Genomic DNA, 24,252 nt, shown 5'->3' on the forward strand with positions numbered 1-24,252 from the left:
TCCACTTTTTTCCTAAAAATTTCAGTGCAATTATTTGCTGCACAGAAGATTACCATTTTCATAAATGATAATTACATAAATAAATAACAATCTGCTATGGAAAAAAGCTATGTTTAACAACAATGTAAGTTAAACAACACAAACACTTACACAACAAACTCAAAAAAGTTTTCTATAATTTCTATACGATGCGTGACGTCAGTGTTGTGACGTCAAAATGGGTGGATTTGGCAGTAGATGTTGGCTTCATCGACTTCCAGTATGAATATACAATGGGCCGTGTCTATTCTATAACTGGTCTAAGGTCTATGGTATGTTCATGTTCATCTGCTGTCTGCTGTTTGGCTACTTTGGCTAGTTTTGATATTATAGTTTGGTTATGAGAAAACTTCGTGGTTGTGATAATGGAAGGATTTAAACTTTACACTTAAAAAAATGTCGCTATTAATTACTCTTCAATGAAAATATAACTCCTATAAAGAACTCAACATCTATATTTCTGAGCTAGTGTTTTGAACTTTTACACTTTCAGCTAGGTTGTAAGAGTAGAGAATACCCGATAGAAATCTACCTAGTATCTGAATAAGCTGCTTAAAAAGTGATTGATAGTAAATAGAATGATTCAAAAGAGAAAATATGGCCTTGTTTTGGCCTTATCTGATGATTATGACAAGTAGGTTAGAAATGTGGGTTGGGGTTTCCACCATGAAACCTCTATTTTTGTTGTTTGATACCTGTAAAAACTAAAGTTTTTGGACTTTCATTCAAAAATTTCAAGTTTTGCTCTTAAAATTTAGATTTTAGCGTCAGAAGTAAAAAATCTTCAGGATCAATGGGTTCTAACGGTTCGAAATTTGTGAAGAAAATTGTATCTCCGTTTAATCACGGAGATGGAGGAAACACTTCCTCTAAATCAAACTCCAGTTCATCCGTCTCAGGACCAATTGTCTTGTCACGGCAGGGGTAAGAAACCATTGATTTATTTAATCTATACTGTATCAAGTTCAAAATTGAGATAGTTGGAAAGTCACATTTTTAGGTACTTTCTCTGTGAGAGATTAATAATACAACTGTACAATTATTATCATTTAAGTGTAATTATCATATTGTTAAAATGATAATCGAAGGATTTAGAGATTTTTGGTAATCATAGACTAGGAACTTTGTTGCTTGATAATATCAAGTTGAAAGTGACAAGTCTAATAAAAGAAAAACAATAGTCCGGGCGCAAATGCCATGAATAAGGCTCTCCGTGGTCATTTTTGAGTAACAGCCGTGGAAGATGTCTCAATTTCTTCGTTTGGTCTAACATAATAAGGATCGTGATGATGATTAGTCGAAATCACAGGCAAACACCTCGGAAACAAGATGGCCGCCAAAATTTTCAGGGTTTTTCTATATCGCTTGTATTTTAATAACCGTTCAAGATATTCAACCGTTTTTTGACGAAAATATTTTAAAAATCTTTCTCTACAATTTTTATCCTATAAAATTTTTCTCTAAAACGCATATTTTTTAGTTATAACCTTCAAAAAACCCCAAAAACCTTTTTTCTAAATTTGTTCAAAATTCATTCCATTATAACTTTTTTTGTGCAAGAGATACAGAGAAATTTTTAATCTGTGAAATTTAGAGCGTTTTTCAACTTTGGAACGATATATCTTCGTGCGCTATACCACAGAAAATGAGTTATTGTGAGAGATATCGGATTGGTTTTACCACCAAAGTGTTTAGAATTAATCAAACAATGATGTTCGAGAGAATCATCTCATTTCGACCACTCTTCCCATTATTTATTCAACTTCAAAAACTTGAAACATACATTTTTCGGGGACAATATTCCACTCTCCACTCTGTATATGTATTCGCAGTAGATAAACACTAGTATTATTGGCACAGTGTAGTAGAATATTTCCAAAGCTTTAAAATGACATCTGGTTGGAGGCTGTAAGTCCATATTTTACGGCTGGAGCGTCATCGGAAAAAGAGTAAAAAGTACTGTTTGCAACGGAAAACACGCAAGTACCGGTATACAGAGTTGTTGAAAATTATGGAAACAGCTTAATATTTATTTTCAATAGTAAATTTGACGATAGGTATGATTGAGAATCCTATTCGAATTGAAAAACTACTCTTCTGTTGTTTCAAAATTTTGGTTTGCATTTTGGATCGGACTTTTTGTAATGGGAAGGTGGTCATAAATGATACATGATTTTGATACAGAATTTCAAGAGAAAATGGATGGCGAATACCGCACATCGATATCTCAATCAGTTTTGAAGTTTTTCACATTAAAAGATGCTGATAAATCATACAAAACTGAAAAAATGTGTACATTGAAAATGGGTGAAAACACACAATGGGTGTTTATTTTTGAAATATTCGAGTTACAACCCCTAAGTCACCCCCTCATGACGAGTTGGAATTCAGTTGTACGTCAAAAGGGAGCACCGTTTTAAAGGCTCTCTCCTAAGCAATCATGCCAAAGGGGAGGAGAGACTACATATAGGCATAGTACCCAATTTTCATCTCGTTTTCATGGAGAATGTCAGTCAACATGCGAAAAGCATCGATAAATTAGTGGATCCTACACTTCAGGCGGTTGATGTGTTCTGACCACCTCATTCGTCTGTTAAAAACAATTCCTAAATACTTGTATGAGTCCACTTCCAAATATGTGAGTGGATGTTACTATTAGTGTTTACTAACACTTAAAAAAGTGAAATATGATAGTTTCGATATTTTTAGATTTTCTGTGTAGCCTACTCATTTATTTCATTTTTGTATGATTTATTAATATTTTTAAATGTGAATAATTTTAAAACGGTTTGAGATATCGATGTGTGGTTTTGCCATTCATTTTCTCTTGAAATTCTGTATCGGCATCATGTATCATATTCCCATTAAACTTCCCATTCCCATTATACCTTCCCATTAAAAAAATGAAGTTGGATTCAAAATGGTGGCCAAAATTTTAAAGCGACAGAAAAGTAGTTTTTTAAATTCCAATAGAATCCCCAATCAGACCTATCGTCAAATTTTCCTTGTAAAAGAAATATTAAGCTGTTTCCATCATTTTCATTAACTCTGTATAATTTATTTGTTCAGACTGGAAGACGATGTATAGGATGCGTCAGTGAATTGGGATTTGACAATAGTCTATTCTTGTCGTGGTAGGGAATCGCGACTATCGCCATCTTGTAGCTCCTGTCTTAAGGTGCAATTCCTTAGAGGATTGTCGAGACGCTCCATTCCAAAATATTACAGTGATTTTATGGGAGATCAATCCAATATGGCCGACTCCTACAGCCGCGCGACTCGAGGAATTGCACCTTTACTACTTACGTATTGGGCACCAGAAAATCCACACAGAATGGACGAGTCTCATCACAATTTCAAAGTCACAGTTTCATCAAGGGCTATTTCAGGGCTACGTCTTTTCAGAACAAAAATGAATTGTCAGTTGCAGTGAATACTCTGCTCTATGTTAATATGTTACAAGCTTTCCTCAACCTCAGTTAGATAGTAATCCTGATTACCAAAATACGTTTGTCAAACAAGTTGTTGCTACCTGTCACAATTCCAGAGATTCAATTACTCTTCCCTTGAGAAGGCTGCACACCAAAATGTGACTTTGAAACTGTGAAAAGACTTGTGTGTATTCTCTGTGGTCCCCAATACGAAAAGTGTGCGCGCATAGTGAGGAGGGAAGAAGCAGAGGTAGAGGTCCCATATTATGGAGTTCCCCATAAGGAATATTGAGGAGGTTTAACGCGCTGCTTTCACACGCGCCTTTTATTTCTCCTTTAGAGCTTTAGAACTAGTGATGGAAAATTTTCCGGGCACCGCGCAATTGACCGCTCGAAACACAAACTCGGCTGTATTCAAAAGAGCAAGGCCTCTTGGTAAGCCGCGGTCGAGGTCGAGATAAAGGCATCTCAATGCAAAACAAATACATGCCTCTATCTCGACTTTGACCTCTTATCTCCCCACTATGAGCAGGAGGTACAAAATGGCGATATTCGCGTTCCCTACCATGTAGAAATATACTATTTGCAGGGTGTGATGATATTTCATGACTAGTTCAAGTTCCACTTCCAACTGCAAACAAACATTTACATCTATACTGTGACATATAAACACCTAGAGGAGGTGTTTCAATTCTCACTACATATGGTTACCAAATCGTTCAATTCACTGATCTGCACCTGTTTACTTTGGCTTGATAATCTTCGAGTGCCAACAGAGCTCATTATTATTTATCATGATTGTGAATTAACTACTTGGTGCCGTAAACATTATAATAATTAATTATTTGAGCTTCAAGTCCATTATTGATTAGGCCTAGACCATTGGAATTACATTTTATTCAAATATTTTTAATAAATGTGTACCCAAGATTTTTTACAATCGCTCTCTCATTTAAAAATGTCTTCTTCACCCAAATTAATATAATAAAGGGCACACTGTCTGTCATTCGTTCTGCAACTGTTTTCAAATATAACATAAGGATATTTAATTTACCAGCCAATATTTAGAATGACTCTCACAATATAGAAATAATCTTCAATGGAAATCCTTATTCTTACAGGTCTATGTATTTCGACGAGGACGGGGATCTGGCCCATGAATTTTACATAGAAGAACTACCCTCAGAAAAGGGTAGCAAGGCGAGGATGAGAAGGATTACAACCAACTTGAGACCTCAAGTAATACATAAATATTTAATCTACTATTCATTTTCATATTTATTCATTCCGTCTATTCCACTGGTGCTGTGTTTGGGCTTCGTCCTGTCGCCGAGCATGAACTGCTGGGGGTGGTGGGCAGCATGAAGGGCCGTTCTGCGCCAGGTTGGGATTCTATTCCAACTCAACTGCTCAAAGAGAATATGAATGGGCAGCTCATCCAGTTTTTGCACATAAACCTGAGTATTTCATCTGCTAGATTTCCAAAGACATGTAAATTAGCAAAAGTCATACCCATCCATAAATCCGGTTTAAAATCCACCATAATTAACTTTCGACCCATTTCCCTTCAGATTGCTTAATCCAAAATATTGGAGAAATGCGTGAAAATCCAAGTTAACAATTTCCTGAACTTTAATAATATAATCTCTGACAACCATTATAGCTTTAGGTGTTCTAAAAATACGTCTGACGCTCTTTTCGATATAAATGAGTTCGTAACCACCTAATCTAGTAGTAAACGAATCCTAATCACATTTTTAGACCTAGCCAAGACATTCGATTCCATAGTTAGAAATATAGCCTGTTTTTCAAACTTGAAGCAATAGTCTTCAACAGTATTCCGTGAGCTGGTTCAAGAGCTATTTCGAAGATGAAAAAAAAACAAGTAATATCATTTAATGGTGTGGACAGTAACACTATTACTATCAATTATGGTGTGGTTCAGGGAAGCACCTTGGGTTAATTCCTTTTCCTCATTCACATCAACAATATTACAAGGTTGAACTCCCATTGATAACTTTTTACTTTCCTTGCCCTACTACCATAGGTAAGGAAAGTATTGCTTTCCAAAAAAATTAAGGTACCCCAATTTCAAGTTTTCTATACGTTTCAAGGTCCCCTGAGTCCAAAAGCATGATTTTTGGGTGTTGGTCTGTGTGTGTGTATGTGTGTATGTCTGTGAACACAATAACTTCATTCCTAATTAACCGATTGATTTGAAATTTTAAACTTAAGGTCCTTATACCAGGAGGACCCGACAATAAGAAATTCAATAAAATTCAATTCAAGATTGCGAGAAAAATTGCGGATAATTACTTAAAAAACATTTTTTTCACGGTTTTCTCGAAAACGGCTCTAACGATTTTCTTCAAATTTATCTATGGATAGCTATTTATAAGCCCTATCAACTGACATGAGTCTCATTTCTGGGAAAATTGCACGAGCTCCATAATATTCTTGAGAAAAATGGCGGATAATTACTAAAAAACATGTTTTCACGATTTTCTCAAAAATAATTCGACTGATTTATTTCAAATTCATACCCTGTATAGTTATTTATCAGCTATATCAACTGGCATGAGTCTTTTTCTTTGGAAACTAATGGGGTCCACCCCATCCTTGAGAAATGGATTTTGTAAACTCCTTCTCGTGCATGAGGTAGGTAGGTAGAGCAGTTTATAAAAAGAACACATAGTCGAGATTTTCATCTGTAGAACAGCTGTTTTGACGACTTTTAAAAAATCATCGAATTTCACAATTTACACAAAGGAAAATGTACTCTGAAAACAATTATATATACACATATACAGTAGTTATACTGTATATATGATCGTAGTTTCAAATATGTTGCCGCCAATCGTCATTATGTTATTCCTCTAAATTATTCTCGTATATGAATGAGGCTCATAGTTCAATGAGCAAGGAAAGTTTTGTGAGTGTACCACACCAGATTTTTATATTTGATACAGCTCTGGTTTCAACGAGACCCGCTTTTAATAGAGAGAACATTTAATAAAGCTTCATCTGACCTGGTCAAGTTGAAAAACTGGTTTGATAACAATTCTAGGTCGATCTCAAAATCCAAGTGCATGCCAATTTTCCTTCTGAAATAGTGCTCACTCATGCGGTATCTAATTCATCTTTTAATGCTTGTAACTGTCCGGTTATAGAACAGATCTTACATTACAAATACCTTGGTATTTGATCATAAGCTGGGCTGGGCATCCCATGTGCAGTATTTAAAGCAGGGGCATTGAAGAATGATCTATGCTTTTGGACAACTGGGGCGGGTCCTGAGTGCTAGCCATTGCCGTTCTGTATATTGTGCATATGTGCAGGCGTCGCTCTCACCTTGGCGTAGGGTGGTGCCTTTTTGGGAGTCCTGCGTCCTTTCACGGTCTCTCAGAGAGCCCTTATCTAAACGCTGCTCGTCAAAAATCACAGATATTCAGCACATCTTCTCTTCCAGAAATTGCTAGTTCTGAATATAAAACAACTGTGTATAAAAATCTTCTTGTTTCTATTGAAAGAAGTAACTTTACTTTTACTGAAATCCAACATAATTATCCAACCAGAAACATATTACATACCAACATCCAGTATCCTCGGTTTAATAACTCTATTCAACTAGGAAACTGTTTTCATCTAGCTCATTGGCTTTACCGCAATATTGCAGTTGAGATTTGTGACATTGAGGTGTGTAGCGTTGCCATCTACAATCGTAGAGTGAGCAGGTGGCTGTTATACATTGGGGCAGAGGCTTTGGAGGCGCTGCCAAATTCGCCTTATAGATTAATATTTCATTTGAAAATGCCAACATATCATTTCACATATTCATCCTATTATTACGATTTTCTTTTTGTTTATTACATATTCCCTGAAGAATATTATAGTAGTTATGACTGCCAAGTGAAACCCTTAAGCGCCGTTGAGCTGAAATTATTATTGTATGTTTATTCTGTAGACCAAGTAAAGTCTAAGTGACTTCACTTCCTGTTTGATTGACAAAGGGGGCCCAGCCCCCGAAAATTTTTCGTTTAAATGTACGTTTTTAAGTGTTTTTAATCTATCCGTGTTGTGTGTATCCTGTTTCAATTTATATTATAAAACTTTTAAGTGTTTTCCGTTATGTGCTATATATATATAGAAGACACTTTGAAGTTTGTAATATAAATTAAAACAGGAGACACAAGACATAAATAGATAAGTTTCTAAGTGTTTTCAATCTTTTTATGTCTTGTGTCTCCTGTTTTAATATATATATATATATATATATTCATTGTGACATTAAAACATTAAATACATTGAAACATTAAATGTATTCATTAAGTTTATATATATACTTAATATATATAATATATATATATATATATATATATATATATTATATATATATATATATATATATATATATATTATATATATATATATATGTTTTTCTTTTTCTTGTATTTCTAGGATATCTTTTAGTATCATAATTTCCAGTGTATTTTAACTGTCGTAGAAATCATCCACGCAGGGAGTATATTCATTACATTATTGTTATACTATTATTATTTTATAAATATGCTTTTTGATGAATGGAATAAATTCAAATTTTAATATAGTAACTCACCTACAGACTCCACTCAGAACGTTCAAATGTCGAATTTAAGAGCCTTGTCCGAAATGTATTATGTAAATAACACAAACACCATTTATGAGTTTAAAAATTGCTATCCCTGTGGTTCGGAACCCACCTAGAGCTGTAGGTGCTCTCATCTAGGAGTACTCATCTCTCATCATCAGTTTCATAGACCACACATACGACATTGTGTTTATTAGTTGGAAAGTGAGTCAATGCTGATCTGATTGGCTTTAGTGATTCATACAACGCATGAAATCACCAGTGAAGGCACCATATGGATTGATTCCGGAGTTCGAGGAAGCGGACCAATTATTTACGTGGACCAGTCTACAACCGTGGTCGTGGACGAATCTACAACCCAGCAAGTGGATCACGCTTCAACCCGGACAAGGAAGGAGGAAGCTTCAGCAACAAACAAAGCCATTATGGAGTCCACGTATAAGTTATTTCATGATGAATTTTCAAAGGATTTTAAAAAGAAGCCAGATGAATGGGTAGAAGTTGAATACGAAAGAAGGAAAGTTTTGAGGGAAAAGTTTTGATAGGTTTATCACAATTACAAATAAACTTGCGGAAACTACTATAAAATTGGAAACACGATCAATTACTATCTCCCAGCTCGCGACAAGTTTAGGAAATTCTAACAACGGAATTCAGGAATCATTAAAGAAATTGAATAAAACAGTGGAAACAATTAAAACCAGTGAAAGAAAACCAAGTTTTGCGGATGTAGTTCAATTGCCAAGAGCCTCAAAACCACCAATGTAGAAGAAAATAGGCCTAGAACAAGGAAACTGCAACCCCAGGAGCACATTGTGATGCTACAGCCATTAAAACCAGTTGAAAATGAAGTAGAGAACAGTAAGTTCATTAGGAATGTGCTTAGGGATATTATGAAAGAGAAAGATAGCATCAGAGTGAAAAAGACTGTGAATGTAAGAGGAGGGGGACTAATGATAGTGCTAAACTCAGAAGATAAGAAGAAAATAGTGGAATCGGAAAGCGTTAAAAAAAGCCTAAAAATAAGTGAACCAAACAACAAGAAACCTAGAGTAATCATCTATGATGTACCATCGGAATTGAGTAATGAAGAACTTGCTGAAGTGATATACAATAAGAATTTTGGCGATTCCGACTTGGAAAAATCCCTGTTCCTCAAGGGGTGTAAACCTCTTTTCAAAGTAGGACCTGAGAATAAGGAAGTGGTTCATTGGATAATTGAGTGCGAGCCTGAAATAAGAAGAGTCTTAATTAACAGGAAACGTGTTTTTGTAGATTTAACATCTTGTAGACTTAATGATTTTATTTCTGTTCAGAGATGTTTAAAATGTCAGAGCTTTGGGCATGTGACAAAATTTTGCAAAAAAGAGAAAGATATGTGTGGACATTGTGCTGAGGAGGGTCATAGTATTAAAAACTGTCCCACAACGACCAAGCAACCAGTTTGTCACAATTGCTTGAAACTTAAGAAGCCAACAGGTCATAAAGTCGGCGATCCAAAATGTCCCTGTAACCAGAAAGCATTGCAACAACTTATTGAAAAAACGAATTATGAGATTGTTTGAAAGAAAAGTTAATAATAAGACTCTAAAAAGTGAAAATTGTGATATTCCAATAGATATTAATCACGTTCTAGATTCATTAGCTAGAACGAATAGAGTTCAGCAAACATCAAAAAGTAGGACATCTCTAGTTTATGATTTTGGTGAATACACTGACCTAAATATTTCGTTTGTTCGCCTTGAAAAAGGAAAAGTAAACATTTCAAAAGGCATCTCTACTATTATAAACAGGAAGGCGTTGACCAAAGATGAATATAATAGTCTAACGACCGTATTTTCGCAGAGTAAGCAGATTGACTTGTCTACGAAATTTGATGCGACATTGAAAATTGTCAATTTGTATTTACTGATAGAAAATAGTGATTTTATCAATAAATTTGCACAGTTGTTGAATATTATTGATAACTGTGCAGTTAATAAACGATCTTTAACAATTGGAATTGATTTCTTTGGAACAATGGCTGATTTATCATGCATTGATTTAATAAGTTTGGTATTGTCTACAAACAATATCAAATTTGTATTTTATTATAGAGAAATAAATCATTTAAAGTTTTTGGACATCCCAGCCGAAATATCAAATAGAAAATTTTGCCCATCAGGATACCTACCAGAAGAATCTTCAATTCAAGAATTCATTAACAGTATGAAAGGGCTGAGAAATCTCTTGAGACAATATGATAGCACAAATGCTTTAATATACAAAGATATTTTGGTGAATATTACAAAGAAAAACTTGCTTAGTTCCTATTCCTATTTACTAGACATTAGGCTCAATGAAATGAATATTTATGATAATGTTTTGAGGAGATTTCTATGGTCATCTGAAACAAAGTATAGAAAGGGTTATTGTTTGGAGAAAGAAGGAACCTACGTGTCATTCAACGACGAAACGAATAAATTCTGCTCACAAGAGAGATATATAATTGTGAGTCGAGATAGCCAGCTCATGCTGAATGGTGAATTATATGAAAAGATATCTACAGTAAGTTGATGTTGCCAATTTCAAAACTCCTGAGATAAAATGGATAGATGGTGTACCAGGATGTGGAAAAACATACACTATCTTAAATGAACACAAACCAGGAATTGATTTAATTTTGTGTCAAACAAGAGCAGGCATCAATGATGTGAGAGAGGCCGTTATTAAAAAATATGGTGAGAGGAGCTGTAGAGGTATAATCAGATCGGATTACTGGACGGTTCCATCATTCATCATAAATGGACGTAATAAGAAGAAATATGATCGTGTCTTCATAGATGAGGCAGTACTAATGCATGCGGGGTACATAGGATTTATAGCAGCACTGTCAGGATCATCCGAAATTTTGCTACTGGGTGATTCAAAGCAGATTCATTACATCGAGAGGAGCAAAATAAGAGTTCGATGGTCTCATCCTTCCGTCTTTTGCAAGCCAACCAACAAGGTCTCAGTGACTCGAAGATGCCCAATCGACGTGTGCTGTGCACCCTCCAAGTTTTATGGACAAATTGTCACAACGAGCAATGTCATTCGTTCAATTAGGAGATGTCATTTCAATTATGAATTTCCTACAATTGAACCAGAAACGCTTGTACTAACTTCAGTGGCGGCTCGTCCTATGTGTTCAATGGTTCATTGAACACCCAGAATTGAACCAACTCCTATAGAATGATGAATTCTACTCATATAATTATATTTTTATTCTATACTCATGAAATTACATCACAAAATGTTTATCTACGTAAACTTAACGTCGATGTTTTGCGGCCGGTGCCGGAGTGGCTTGCTTGAAACAGCACCGAATGGCATGACGGAACGGGTGGTGGTTAAAAGCAGTGTTCATTCCCCGATGTGAACCCAAAAACATGGCTGGGTGAGGTAGTGGAACAGAGGAGGGGAATCGGTTTGCTAGCACGGATTTGGTTCACAATCCTGTTTGAACCACGTTTCCACGAGTTCATCCGAGAGTAGCCGAACCTAGCCGAGGCAAGTGAAGCATTCGGTAAACCACGGAAGGAATCGTGAGTATTCGTGATACGTATTCAGTAGCAGTGCCATCTTGATTATAACCAATAAATTCAAATTTGGAGGCAGTAAACAGTAAAAAAGCGGTAAACAAGAAGTAGAAAGCGTTTAGCATGACAGTTTTGAGGTTATACGGTATGATTTCGGGTATATACTGTTTAAAGTTGTGATAGATTTCACTGCATTTTTTGTTATATAAATTTGTTTTGAGTGTTGAAGAATATGGACTGGTAATTTCTAGTGTGTTACGTGTATTCGTTAGTATTTCTAGTATGTCCATTTTGTTTTAGTGAGAGTGTGAATATAATTTATTGTGTTAGGTACCGTAACAGCATTTTGATGAAGAAATATGAATAAGGTTCAGTATTTGTTGAAGACAAACATAATTTATATTGAGGATAGGATTGGTAGATTAACTCCCAAAGTAAAAATTAAACAAGAAAAATATGAACAGGACAAAAAATCTATATTTGTAGAAAATTTGCTTAATCTTTGGTGGGTAATTCCTTAAAATTATTATCGATTACCTTTACACTTGATTATGCTCAATAGTCTATAATTATCCTCTTGACCTTTCTCCCCAATAGATCATGAGGTTAAACCCCCAAGTTAAAAGATCACGAGCCGCTACTGACTAACTTACACGCAAAACGAGAAAAAAAGGATTCAGGACATGTTAACCTGGAAGTTGGATGAAACAATAAAAATACAAACAGTACATGAAGCTCAAGGCCTTACTTATAAGTACGTTGTTCTCGTGCGGATGAATACGCAGCAAATGGACATATATAACAGTGTAAGTCATGCGATTGTAGCGCTAAGCAGACACACTCATGGCTTCTGCTACCTGACAGCGGTGATGAACGATCTGATGTCGTTCAAATAATTTAAAAGAACAGTTTTCTATCTTATACATATTATTTATTTGCATATATTGTTAATCATTTCAGTTAATTAATAGTTCCATTATTATTGCAGTTAATAATTATATTCAAGAGTTATTGCTTTTCCAGTCGATTACCACAGTAAATTCAGTTCATTTTAGGATTTCAATTTGACTGATTGAAGAAAATTAATTTTTAACTTTTAAATTACCATTCTTCTTTAATTGGCTGGATGGATAAAATCTGAGTCAGTCTTACATCTCCTTCAACAAAACATTGCCATTTAGTCAAATTCATAAATAATTTTGATGTCTACATTGCATAATTATCTCTGTGTGTGAATGAAGAGTAGCATCTATAGATTGTCATCTAGTTGTCTATCGTAATCCCGTTATCTTGGTTACGTCTTTCTTATCTGCTCCCTCTGTTCTCTGTTCTATTTTTTCCTGATATATAGGGTTTATCTTTACAGCAAGAGTACATGATAACAATATCGTTATTTCCTCTATTTTTTTAAAATCATGCTCTCGTTCTTTTCTGTGTCACAATCAAAACGATTAACCGCTCATTTTTTGTATCATTATTTTTCCTCAGCATGCAATTCATCATCTCAGTTTTGTTCTATATTTTTCTAATCAATTGCACTATTTCAGAATAGTTTTATAATTCATAAAGTAACATCACTTAATCTGTCCTAACACTTTTCTCTCTATTCCAACATTATTTTTCCTGTATTTTTATCATTATGATTATTTTGTTTTACTGCATCTTCCCTCAAAACTTTTGTTCTTCATATTAATGGCTGCTACCAATCCACTAATAATTTTCTGTTGTTGTGTTAAATCTCATTCAATTAGAAATGGTAGTGAATTGAGCATTTATATAGCTGAGAAACTTCCTTTCTTCTAATATTGAGTCAGACAACTGTTTTTCCCCCTTCTCTTCCATTCATAATAGTTATGGAGCCGAATTTCACTGGCCAGTTACGAGTAAGATCATTGAGTATTCTCAATCTCAAATCATTGCATGCATTCCATTTTTGTATTACTCTTTCAATATTATAATGTTGTTTTGTTGTATATGTGTTGGTGTGAATGTGGTACGTTTGTCTTTTTTAAACTTGAATCTTTTAATTTTAAGCTGCCTAGTTTTTGCCTTTTTCTTCTTGTTCTCTGCGTCATTAATGCCCAATCTATTCTACAACTTGAATGACACAGCAGTATAACGATGCTGCCGCGCTGAGCACCGGCGAGCTGCTTAGGCGGGCGGTCACTCCATTTCCCGGCCGACTGAAGATTGCTCATGTGAATGCACAATCCCTCCTCTGTCACATCGACGAATTCAGGCATGTATTCGGAGGCCAGGATTGTGACGTTGTCTTGGTATCGGAGTCTTGGCTGAAACCTGACGTTTCAAATAGGCTTGTGGAACTTGATGGGTATGTACTCCTTCGTAACGATCGCTTACATAAAAACGGTGGAGGTGTTGCTGCGTTTGTTAAGCGCGCCTTGCTGCCGAGTCATAAGTATTCATCCGATTCATCGATTCCAAATAGACCCGAATACATGTTCCTTGAAATTAAATCTCATAATGTTAAAATGCTGATTGGAGTATGTTATCGACCACCTCATATAGGATTCATGAGTGACTTTGGAGATACCCTGTTGCGTCTCATGCTGCCGTACAGCCATATAGCTGTAATGTGAGACTTTAACACTGACTTACTAGGACGTGACACCTATGACAAGACTCAACTCACGACTATGTTTTATACTGGTGGCATGACCCTGCTCCCCCTCCAGGCGACTCATCATACCGCTACGTCTGATACGCTCTTGGACCTGATTGCTGTTTGTGATGAGCGGTCGGCTGTTGGCCATGGGCAGATCCCTTTCCCTGCACTGTCTGCTCATGATATGGTTTACCTTGTATATGGCTTAAAAAGTCCCAAACAGAAGCCGAAAATCATTGAATACAGAGATTACAAAAACATCAACTACCATGAGTTATTTAATGAGGGGATGACATTGAACTGGCAAACCATTTACGCAACTAATGATGTTAATTACATGGTGAATGAGTTGCATAATGGTGTATCCTATTTATTCAATAAGTATATTCCACTTGTGCAGCGCAGAGTGACAAGGGATCCTGCTCCATGGATTTCAAGAGAAATACGTCGGATGATGGCCGAGCGCGATCGGTGTAGTAGAGTTGCACGACGCACAAAGAGCTCTGTGGATTTCAATAGCTACAAGCGAATGAGAAATTTGTGCAAGCAGACCATCAGAAACGCCAAATCCAGATATTTCCAAAATCTGATCTCCTCTGCTGGTTCATCTGCTTGTAAGTGGCGTAGACTGAGGTCTGTTGGAGTTGGTGGAGAGGGGGGCGGGCCTGTTGTGTCTCACTCACTGGACGATCTCAACAACTTTTTTACTGACATACCAGTTGGCTTGGATCGTGCCCATGACTACATCAACTCTTTGCCAGCTCAAGTAACTGGAGAGCCATTCTACTTTTCAGGTGTCTCAGCAAGTGACGTTTTGGCCGCTGTACTGAAAATAAAGAGCAATGCTATTGGGGCTGATGATCTACCATTGAAATTCATAAAAATTATGCTTCCCCTCATACTTCCCTTCATCACCCACATCATAAATACATCTCTCATGACTTCCGTTTTTCCTGAAAATTGGAAGTCATCTATAGTCATACCCTTAAACAAAACTCCCAACCCGTCCTCCCTTTCAGACTACAGACCCATCAGCTTACTATCTGTGCTCTCCAAAGTACTAGAGCTGATTGTCCACAAACAGATGAGTGAATTTATTTGCAGTAGGGGGCTTATTAGCGACTTCCAGTCAGGATTCAGATCTGGTCACAGCACCAATTCTGCTCTTCTCAAGGTGGCTGATGACGTTCGCAGAGCAATGGATGGCAGGGAGCTCACACTCATTGTCCTTGTTGATTTCAGCAAGGCCTTTGACTGTGTGTTCCATCCCATCCTATTGTACAGACTGGAGGGTATGGGTTTCTCTCGTTCGACGGTGGCATGGGTGCGGTCCTACTTGCAGAATAGACGTCAGTGTGTGAGACTTGGGGGTTCCTCTTCGCGCTGGCGACCAGTGGGACGAGGTGTCCCTCAGGGTTCAATCTTGGGTCCTCTGCTATTCAGTGCATACATTGACAACTTGACTCATGTACTAAATACTACAGAGCATCACTTGTATGCTGACGACTTGCAGCTGTATAAGCATTTCAAGCTTGGTGATGCGGCGACAGCTGTGAGTGACATGAACCATGACCTTGTCCGTGTGATAACCTGGACGGAGAATATTGGTTTAAAAATTAATGAGAGCAAATCGCAGGTCATGGTTGTAGGTCACTCAAGACTCTTGACTAGACTAAGCCTTAATGACTTACCCCGCATAAGAATAAACAATGTTCAACTTGACTACAGCACCAGGGTGAAGAATCTTGGTTTGACTTTTACAAATACTCTCGACTGGACAGACCATGTAAACTCGACCAGTAACAAAGTTGTAGCTGGGATTAACTCTTTGAAAAGGATTGGACACCTTTTACCTTTTCCTACTAAAATCATGTTAGTTAAAACATTGATATTCCCCTTTTTTTTTCTACTGTGACTTAGTGACTATGGACATGACTGTTCAACTTACTCAGAGATTGCAGCGCGCTCAGAATTACTGTGTGCGCTTCATCTTTGGTTTACGACGCGACGAACATATTACTCAATACTTTGGACAGCTCAAACTTCTAAGACTGCACAAATACAGGAGTCTCCATGCACTCATGTTCCTCTTCAAACTCTTGAAATCTCGGTCTCCCAATTACTTGGCAGCAGGGTTTCGCTTCATGGGTGATGTTGGCAGGGGTGGAACGCGTCATTGAGCATGCTCATTGTCCGTTCCAATTCACAGAACTGAGCTATATAATAAGTCATTCCATGTTAGTGCGATTAGATTGTGGAATTCACTGCCAGCTCATATTAGGCTGCTCGACAGTCAACGCCGGTTCAGTGCGGCTGTCGTGGCGTGGATCAGGGGGGGAGGGCTTAACTAGGCGGTTTTACTCTATGTTCTTTAGAGGTGTGAGTGTAAGTGTGATTGTGTGGGTGTGTGTGTGTGTGTGTGTGAATGTTTTGTGTGAGTGAGATTTTTTCACTATTAAGATTTCTTGCTTTTAGTTTTCTCTTTTTTTCCTCTTAATTTATTCAATTTGTAGCAAATTGATTTAGTAGTTTCCTTATAATTTTTAATTATCATTTAATTTCAAATTGTAATGTATATTATTATTTTTTTGTACTCATCATCGTGGGTTAAATGGAAGAGGGGGCTTCTATTGCCTCAATTTCGCCCACATCACTTTTATTGTAAAGTGTAAATAAAAGTCATTTATCTATCTATCTATCTATGTCGTCAATAAAAAAAATGTTATGGAGTGTGAGGATGCATATATCAAGAGATGGCACGAAGGAATGTTGATCAACCTGCAGGGAGGAATGCATCTAAACAACACAACATCATGAACAATAATGATATTTTATATGTTGCAAATGATCTGGATGCAATGGATGAAATACAGGACAGTTTGGTAGAAGATGCACAAAAACTCCATGATGCACTTGAAAACTGTGACCTAACTGTTTTTAGCCTCAATATCAGAAGTATGAATAAGAATTTCGATGATCTAATGATTTAACTACATGATATGTCTTATGATTTTGATGTGATTATATTAACAGAGTGTTGGATTAAGAATGATCATATTCCAAAAGAGTTGAAGGGATATAATAATGTTTACTCGTCAAACAACCGTAATCAGAATGATGGAGTCGTAGTATACACGAAAAATGTTCTAAATGTACTGTCAGCCGAGTTGAAATTAGACAGGCAAATGTTCTCCACCTACAATAATTACAAACTACTAAGGAAAAATACAACATATTAGCAATTTATAGATCTCCATCGAACTACAATATAACAGAGTTTTTAGAGGATTTGGAAAGTGTTCTCAATAGTTTGCGAGGACAGTTAATAATATGCGCAGGAGACTTCAACATTAATACGATGCTACCTAATCAACATCAACAACTCGACGAATATCTTGATTTATTGAGCGAACATGGCTTGAAGATCTGCATCAAACAAGCCACCAGGGTAACACTAGAGACATCGACATGCCTGGATCACATATTAACAAACTCCAAACAACAGATACATCCAATAATATACCACTCTAGCATCACAGATCATTTTATCACCGTTTTGGGTCTACAAAGATGTCCGGGTGCAAGTAACAATCTACATGAAACCGATTCCTCAAACCGAAAAACAATTAATTTAGCTGGTCTAAGAACATGTCTAGCAGAGGAGCACTGGGAGGGGGTTCTTGAAAGTAATGATACAGATATGGCCTACGAAAAATTTATAGAAATTTTACAACACCACATGGATAATAACTCTCATCAGTACAGACCAAAAAAGAAAATTAAGATCATCAAACCTTGGATTAAGAGAGGGCTTGTCTTATCCATTAGAAAAAGGAATCTTCAGAATAAAAAGAGGAAATTACAACCAGAAAATCAAGAACTAGCAGCCCATTATCGTCTCTACAGGAATACGCTGACGTCGCTTATCCAGAGTTCAAAAGAAGATCACTTCAAGAATAAATTCAATAACATCGAGAAAACTTGGGAGATCATAAAGGATGCCACTGATTCAAACCGAGAGAGGACAGATCAATTGAATGCTGTAAAAATAGGAAATAATGTTGTAACATTGAAAGAGAATCCTAATTTATTACTAAATCTCATTAATGAATACTTTGTTAGTATAGGAGAAAACATGGCCAAGGAAATATCAGATAGTTTAGGTAAGAATATAAGTGATATTGTAAATAGTTATAAGCCGAGTGTAAGAGTACCCAATTCTATGATTTTTCTACCCATAATTGAGCAAGAGATTATTGAAGCTATAAACTCTTTAAGAAACAGTAGTGCGCCGGGTCTTGATGGTTTTGATAATAGAATTTGAAAAAGCATTAGAGAATTAATTTGTAAATCTTTGGCTCAAGTCTTCAATTTGAGTCTATTAACTGGAACATTTCCCAAAGCAATGAAATTAATTTGTGTCGGACCTATATCACTAATAATTAACTTCAAAATACTGGAAAAGTTAGTGAAAGTTCGGTTGATGAGCTATCTGGAAAAGTGTAATATAATTTCTCCAAACCAATTTGGTTTTCGTAAGGGAATAAGTACGGAATCAGCAGTTCTGGAGTTGTCAAAATTGGTTATCCATAACCTAGAGGAAAAAAATAAGTGTTTAGCTGTATTTTTGGATCTGGCTAAGGCCTTTGACTCTGTGTCACATGATTTATTACTTAAAAAACTTGAAGCAATAGGAATAAGAAATACAACTCTGGGGTGGTTCAAATCCTACCTTAGCAACCGTCAGCAGAGAACAAAAGTTGGAAGTCACATGAGTGCAGAGGGATCCATGGAATTTGGAATTCCTCAAGGAACAGTTTTGAGCCCAATTTTATATCTTATATTTGCAAATGAGTTGTGCTCCATTCGAATCGGTGGTAGGGTAATAGCATTAGTAGATGACACGGCCCTGCTTTTCCAGGGTAGAAACTGGATGAGGTATTTAAAACAGCAGAAACAGAACTCTCCAGGGTCACCACATGGATGGGGAACAACCTATTAACATTAAATGCAAGGAAAACAAATTTCTTTACCTTTTCTATAACTGATAGCACCAAACCATCAGTCATCAATGAAGCTCCATTATTGTAAAGGGGAGAATCGAAACTGTGATTGTCCTCTCATTAAGCGCTCTGATAATGTTAAATATCTAGGTATAATATTGTAGATGGTCGATTGAAATGGGATAAGCATATATCGTACACAACTAAGAAAATAAGAAAGCTCATTTATAAGTTCTACCAGCTTCGTCATATAATTAGTAAATATATGATTAAAATAGTATATTCCTCACTTGTAGAGTCACTTTTGAGATATGGACTGTTGGTTTGTGGTGCAGAAAATTACAAATTAATAGATTCAATTTTGAAAGCTCAGAAACGTATTCCTAAGGTTATGATAAACAGAAACAACCGTTTTCCAACAAGTGAATTGTTCACCGAAAGTAGAGTTCTCAGCGTCAGACAGTTATATGTATTAGTTTTAGTAATTTATATTAAGAAGAATACAAATTTTACCGATTTAATTTTTCATAGCCACAACACCAGAATTAGAAATCGAAATTTTCTTCTCGTTCCCAGACCCAGAATGAACGCAGCTTTTGGTCAGAGATCTGTACAATATTTAGGTCCTAGAATTTACAATAAAATCCCGCAGATCGCAAAGGACGAAATAAATATAAATATATTTAAAAGAGCAGTACGGAATTGTTTATATGATACTGGCATTTACCAGACCGAGGAGCTCATTATAAATATGATATAGAATGAACTACTGTCTTCTTTTTATTCTACCTTTAATAACTAACAAACCTTTATAACTAAAATTACTAATTACATTTTTTATACATGTTTTAGAAAAGAATATTATGATCACCTCGTCACATATTTTTATAGTGGGGTATCATAATTAGAACTAAGTTTAGTATTAGCAATTTTGTATGTATAATATAACAACTATGTATATGTTTTGTCAATAAACTCCTCTGGTTGCAATTCATCATTGGCAATCAGAGAAATTATTATTATTAAAAAAATATTCCTATTTGTAGCGCGAGAATATAAGTTTTCTGTAAAATTTTGCTCTGCAATGTATTTCTGCTCAGCAGCTTGAATATAGCTTTCAATTCTGTTATTCAATTCCAAATTTTATTGTTTGTCCTGTTGTTAATTTTATATTGTTTTATTTTATTTGATTGTTCAAACTCTATTTATCTTCGTTGTTATTCACCTCAGCTTTAGACTAAGGACTATGCTCAGTTTTCATGACTGTCAATACATGTATAATTGTGAACGACAATAAATACATTTGATTTGAATAGAGAAAGAATTGAAATAGTGTGAAATTGCAAAAAGTTCTTCTTGCCTTATCCTGAACTTGTTTGAAGAAGTGCCGTTGTTCAACCGCCGCCTAATCGATTTAACGTGTATCGTCCAAATAATATGTCCTGAGTGGTTTCTCAGTAGTTGATCTCGTCACCAATATTTTGTTATCATTGTTCCAGACAGACACCAGCTTACTGGTTTCAACGAGACCCGCTGCGTTGAAAATCTCCCTTGTGTGCTAGGTGATCGTTCATATAAACAGGATGATCCGGAAAATTGCGATTAATTTCACTTGCTGACAGTCTTTTCTTGTGCTTTCTAGCTGTCAACCAGATGGACTTGATTAATCTCGAAACGAAATTTACCACAATGGACGGTGGAACTCGGTTTTTACCGGGTACAGCTGAACCTTGACGAAGTCTGTGTGCAGTCGATATGTCGAATCCTTTATACTCTACACCCAAAACACTTGCCAGTTTTTCCAATATAGCATACACATTTTCCTGAGTTGTAACCGGTATGCCCGTTATCACAACATTGTTCTTGCGGGTTTGTTGCTGCAGATCCGCCACTTCCCTTTTTAATACAGCAATTTGGCCTCTTAAATGCTCGCCACTTTGAGTTAGTTCGAGCACTGCTGCTGAGTTACGATTCGACGTTTCTTTTAGAGCCGGTTTCCGAGCTCGGGATTTGGCTAAGTCCTAGACTTAAAACAGCTGGAGTCTGAAAATTAGCTTTCCAAAACGGGGCGTAGTCGCAGCTTCTATAGCAGTAGTCGCAGTTTTTATTTTCTCATTTCTATAATTTGAAACGTTTTCACTTGACGAAATTAAACATTTCTAAATAACTCAAAATAGCTGAAACTTTACACTATTTTCTCTTTATTTTATCAAGTGTTTAATTTTCTATTTTTTTGAAATTTAATTCAAACGTGACTATGACAATGACTGCGACTACGCCCCGTTTCGGAAAGCCAATTTTCTGACTCCAGCTGTTTAAAGTCTAGTACTTAGCCAAATCCCGAGCTCGGAAACCGGCCCTTAGAGTACTCACATCTTCCTTAACAATTTGAAAATCGTTGAGTGTGGCTTTAGTAATGTCCCATCGTTCTTGATTTTCTTTTCAAAGAGCAGTATTTTTAAAGAGAACAGTATTGTCCTCACGTGATAACTCACCCTCGCGACCAGCACATGTAGCAGCGCTGCACTTATCACACCTCCAGTTGTTACGTGTTGCGACGGATTTTGAAGCGTCCACATTTATGCACCCGGCGTCGAATAACCAATCACAATCTAACAATCTTTACACTTGAAATTATCTTGTTTTAGAGCTATGTCGAGCTATTGAACACTTTTTGCACTTATAAACCATTTTCAATGCGGAATAAGTTGAATTTATAGGTTAAACACTATGAAATACTATTAAGTTTAAACACGGACAGAATAAGACGAGTGACAGATAAGGAACAAACTAGCTACTTATCAGGCGCTCTGATAGACGATGCTCACTCATCGAACTCCGAACTAGAACTGAAGTTCGAAACCTTTTTGAGAGTTGCTCAACTCTAGAAAAATTTATGATTAAGTGTGTAATATTAGCTTAGCGTTCATCAATATTAGTCTATGAGAATTGTTTTCGAAGACCTCGGACTTGATGTAGCCCCGCAAGTAATCAGAGATCTGGTGACCTTGGAGGACCATGCTTCTAATGAAACTTGTTCTGTGGTAAAAGACGAGCAGAATCCACACAGAATGTTACTCAGCTCAAGGATAATCAACTCGCACTACCGATTGAGTAGGGCTACTAACTTCGTGCAACAAAACAAAGTTTCGTCAGAAATATACTACCACACACTTACAATAGGGAAACAGGAATGAAAATCGACCCTTACTTGTCCTTCGTGAGCATTTTATACCTTTCCATGTTGGGAACGTTTTCCTGAAATAACTCTAGGTATTTTAAATATGACAATTGAATAATAAAAGAGATACCGTTACGGTATTATTATAATGATTTTTGTAATTTTTTGCAGGGAGAGGTGCTGTATTCGTTCCCACGCCTGCGTTCCGACTTTCCGATGATACTCTATCAAGTTTGAAATCGCAAAGTTCGTGATTTCTCGTGTTTTTTTTGTATTGTTAGTGTTAATTATTATGTCAAAGCTTGAAACAAATGGGTGATAATAACTTTTAATTAAAACTGACTGTAAATAACAATTTAGAATAATGACGATTTAGGGATGTATATATGAATGATGCTGAGGCTTTGGTTAGCACGACTAGCAACAAAGACTAGATTCTAGGAAGACTGACCTAGGACAACAATTGTTCTTTCTCAGGACAACAAAAGTACGATTCCAGTTTTTTAATTTGTGCTAAACTAAGTTTTGGTCCAAGATGTTATAACAGCATTCATAATTACGGCCCTAAAACTGCTATAAGTGTAGTGCTTTGAGTTGTTGAAATTTAAGCGAATCCAAACCTATTTTAATTATTATTCCCTGAAATATCAATCCATTGAAGGCTGGTCCCGATGCTGAAACATATAATCAGATTTCAACAAATAACCAAGACCAAAATCGCGTGAAATGAAAATAGGAAATGAATACCAGTTTTGGATTCTGATTTCCAAATTTGGAATTATAATCACAATTTTTCTTAAAGCTCTACTGAAAACTCTGTACTTAAGACATTTAAGTTGATGGCTAAGGTTCACAGCCTCAACAATGGCGACAATATAATATTATGTACTACGGTATTGTATTGTAGTCTCATTCAGCAGTTTTAGAAAAAAATTTGTACGTAATTCGAGCTTAAAACTTCTTTGTTAAATAGAAAGAAAAATAAAAAATCTCAGTACCCTTTTTGAATTATTTAATCACAACATGTTTCAACATTGATGCCATTTTCAAGTGATATGAAGTATTTATATACTTATCTTTATTTACTTCATATCACTTGAAAATGGCATCAATGTTGAAACATGTTGTGATTAAATAATTCAAAAAGGGTACTGAGATTTTTATTTTTCTTTCTATTAAATAATTCAAAAAGGTTACTGAGATTTTTTATTTGTCTTTCTATTTATATTACAAGTAGCCCTATACAGAAAAGAGATAAACTTCTTTGTTGCTGTCGTAAAATTATGGCGCTCAACTACGTGTCGTGCGATAACTGTTTTGCTCAAGCAATTTGAGCGAAATACGCTCAATTACGCTCTTAATGCATAAATAGCCATTCTTAATCTCCATTTTTCGCGATTTAGATTTTGGCTGAAATCAGATGATTAGTTTGAGCGTGTGAACTGTTCTTTAATATTGTACAAAGCATAATCCAAAGTTTTGTTATTTATTTCATGGTATTTATTCCTAAGTCCATGTTTCGTTCCACTCACAAATTCATTAATGTGTTCAATCCAAAAAATGTTTGGTTACATTTGAAAAATTCACGCATATCCAGAATTTTGATTATTCCACGTTATTGACCCCTATAACATTATTGATATTTATGTATAACATGTAGAATGTCAATATAGTTCATTTGTTCCTCAAGTTTTATAGTTGAATGTTCAAAAAAGCATAAGTCAAAATTTTTTAAATTTATTTCACGTTACTTGTTCTTAGTAGAGTCTATGTTTCGATTCACTC

The 24,252-nt window shown here is 35.9% G+C and overlaps 2 protein-coding genes across 2 annotated transcripts; one reads left to right on the forward strand and one right to left on the reverse strand.

Annotated features, from left to right (window-relative positions):
• Window positions 1-301: 301 nt before the first annotated feature.
• Window positions 302-23,128, forward strand: LOC111044765. The gene is made up of 4 exons (XM_039441362.1): window positions 302-963; window positions 4,592-4,709; window positions 13,769-13,989; window positions 22,639-23,128. Exons 1-4 carry the CDS (start codon window positions 833-835, stop codon window positions 22,685-22,687), a joined length of 519 nt encoding a protein of 172 aa, XP_039297296.1. The 5' UTR covers window positions 302-832; the 3' UTR covers window positions 22,688-23,128.
• On the reverse strand, window positions 20,061-22,012 carry LOC120354347. The gene is made up of 2 exons (XM_039441361.1): window positions 21,660-22,012; window positions 20,061-21,182 (listed from the first exon to the last, which is right to left on the reverse strand). The coding sequence occupies exons 1-2, from the start codon at window positions 21,863-21,865 to the stop codon at window positions 20,807-20,809; spliced, it is 582 nt and encodes a 193-aa protein (XP_039297295.1). The 5' UTR covers window positions 21,866-22,012; the 3' UTR covers window positions 20,061-20,806.
• Window positions 23,129-24,252: the final 1,124 nt, after the last annotated feature.

Source organism: Nilaparvata lugens, chromosome X (genome assembly GCF_014356525.2).
Source record: "Nilaparvata lugens isolate BPH chromosome X, ASM1435652v1, whole genome shotgun sequence".
NCBI lineage: Eukaryota > Metazoa > Arthropoda > Insecta > Hemiptera > Delphacidae > Nilaparvata > Nilaparvata lugens.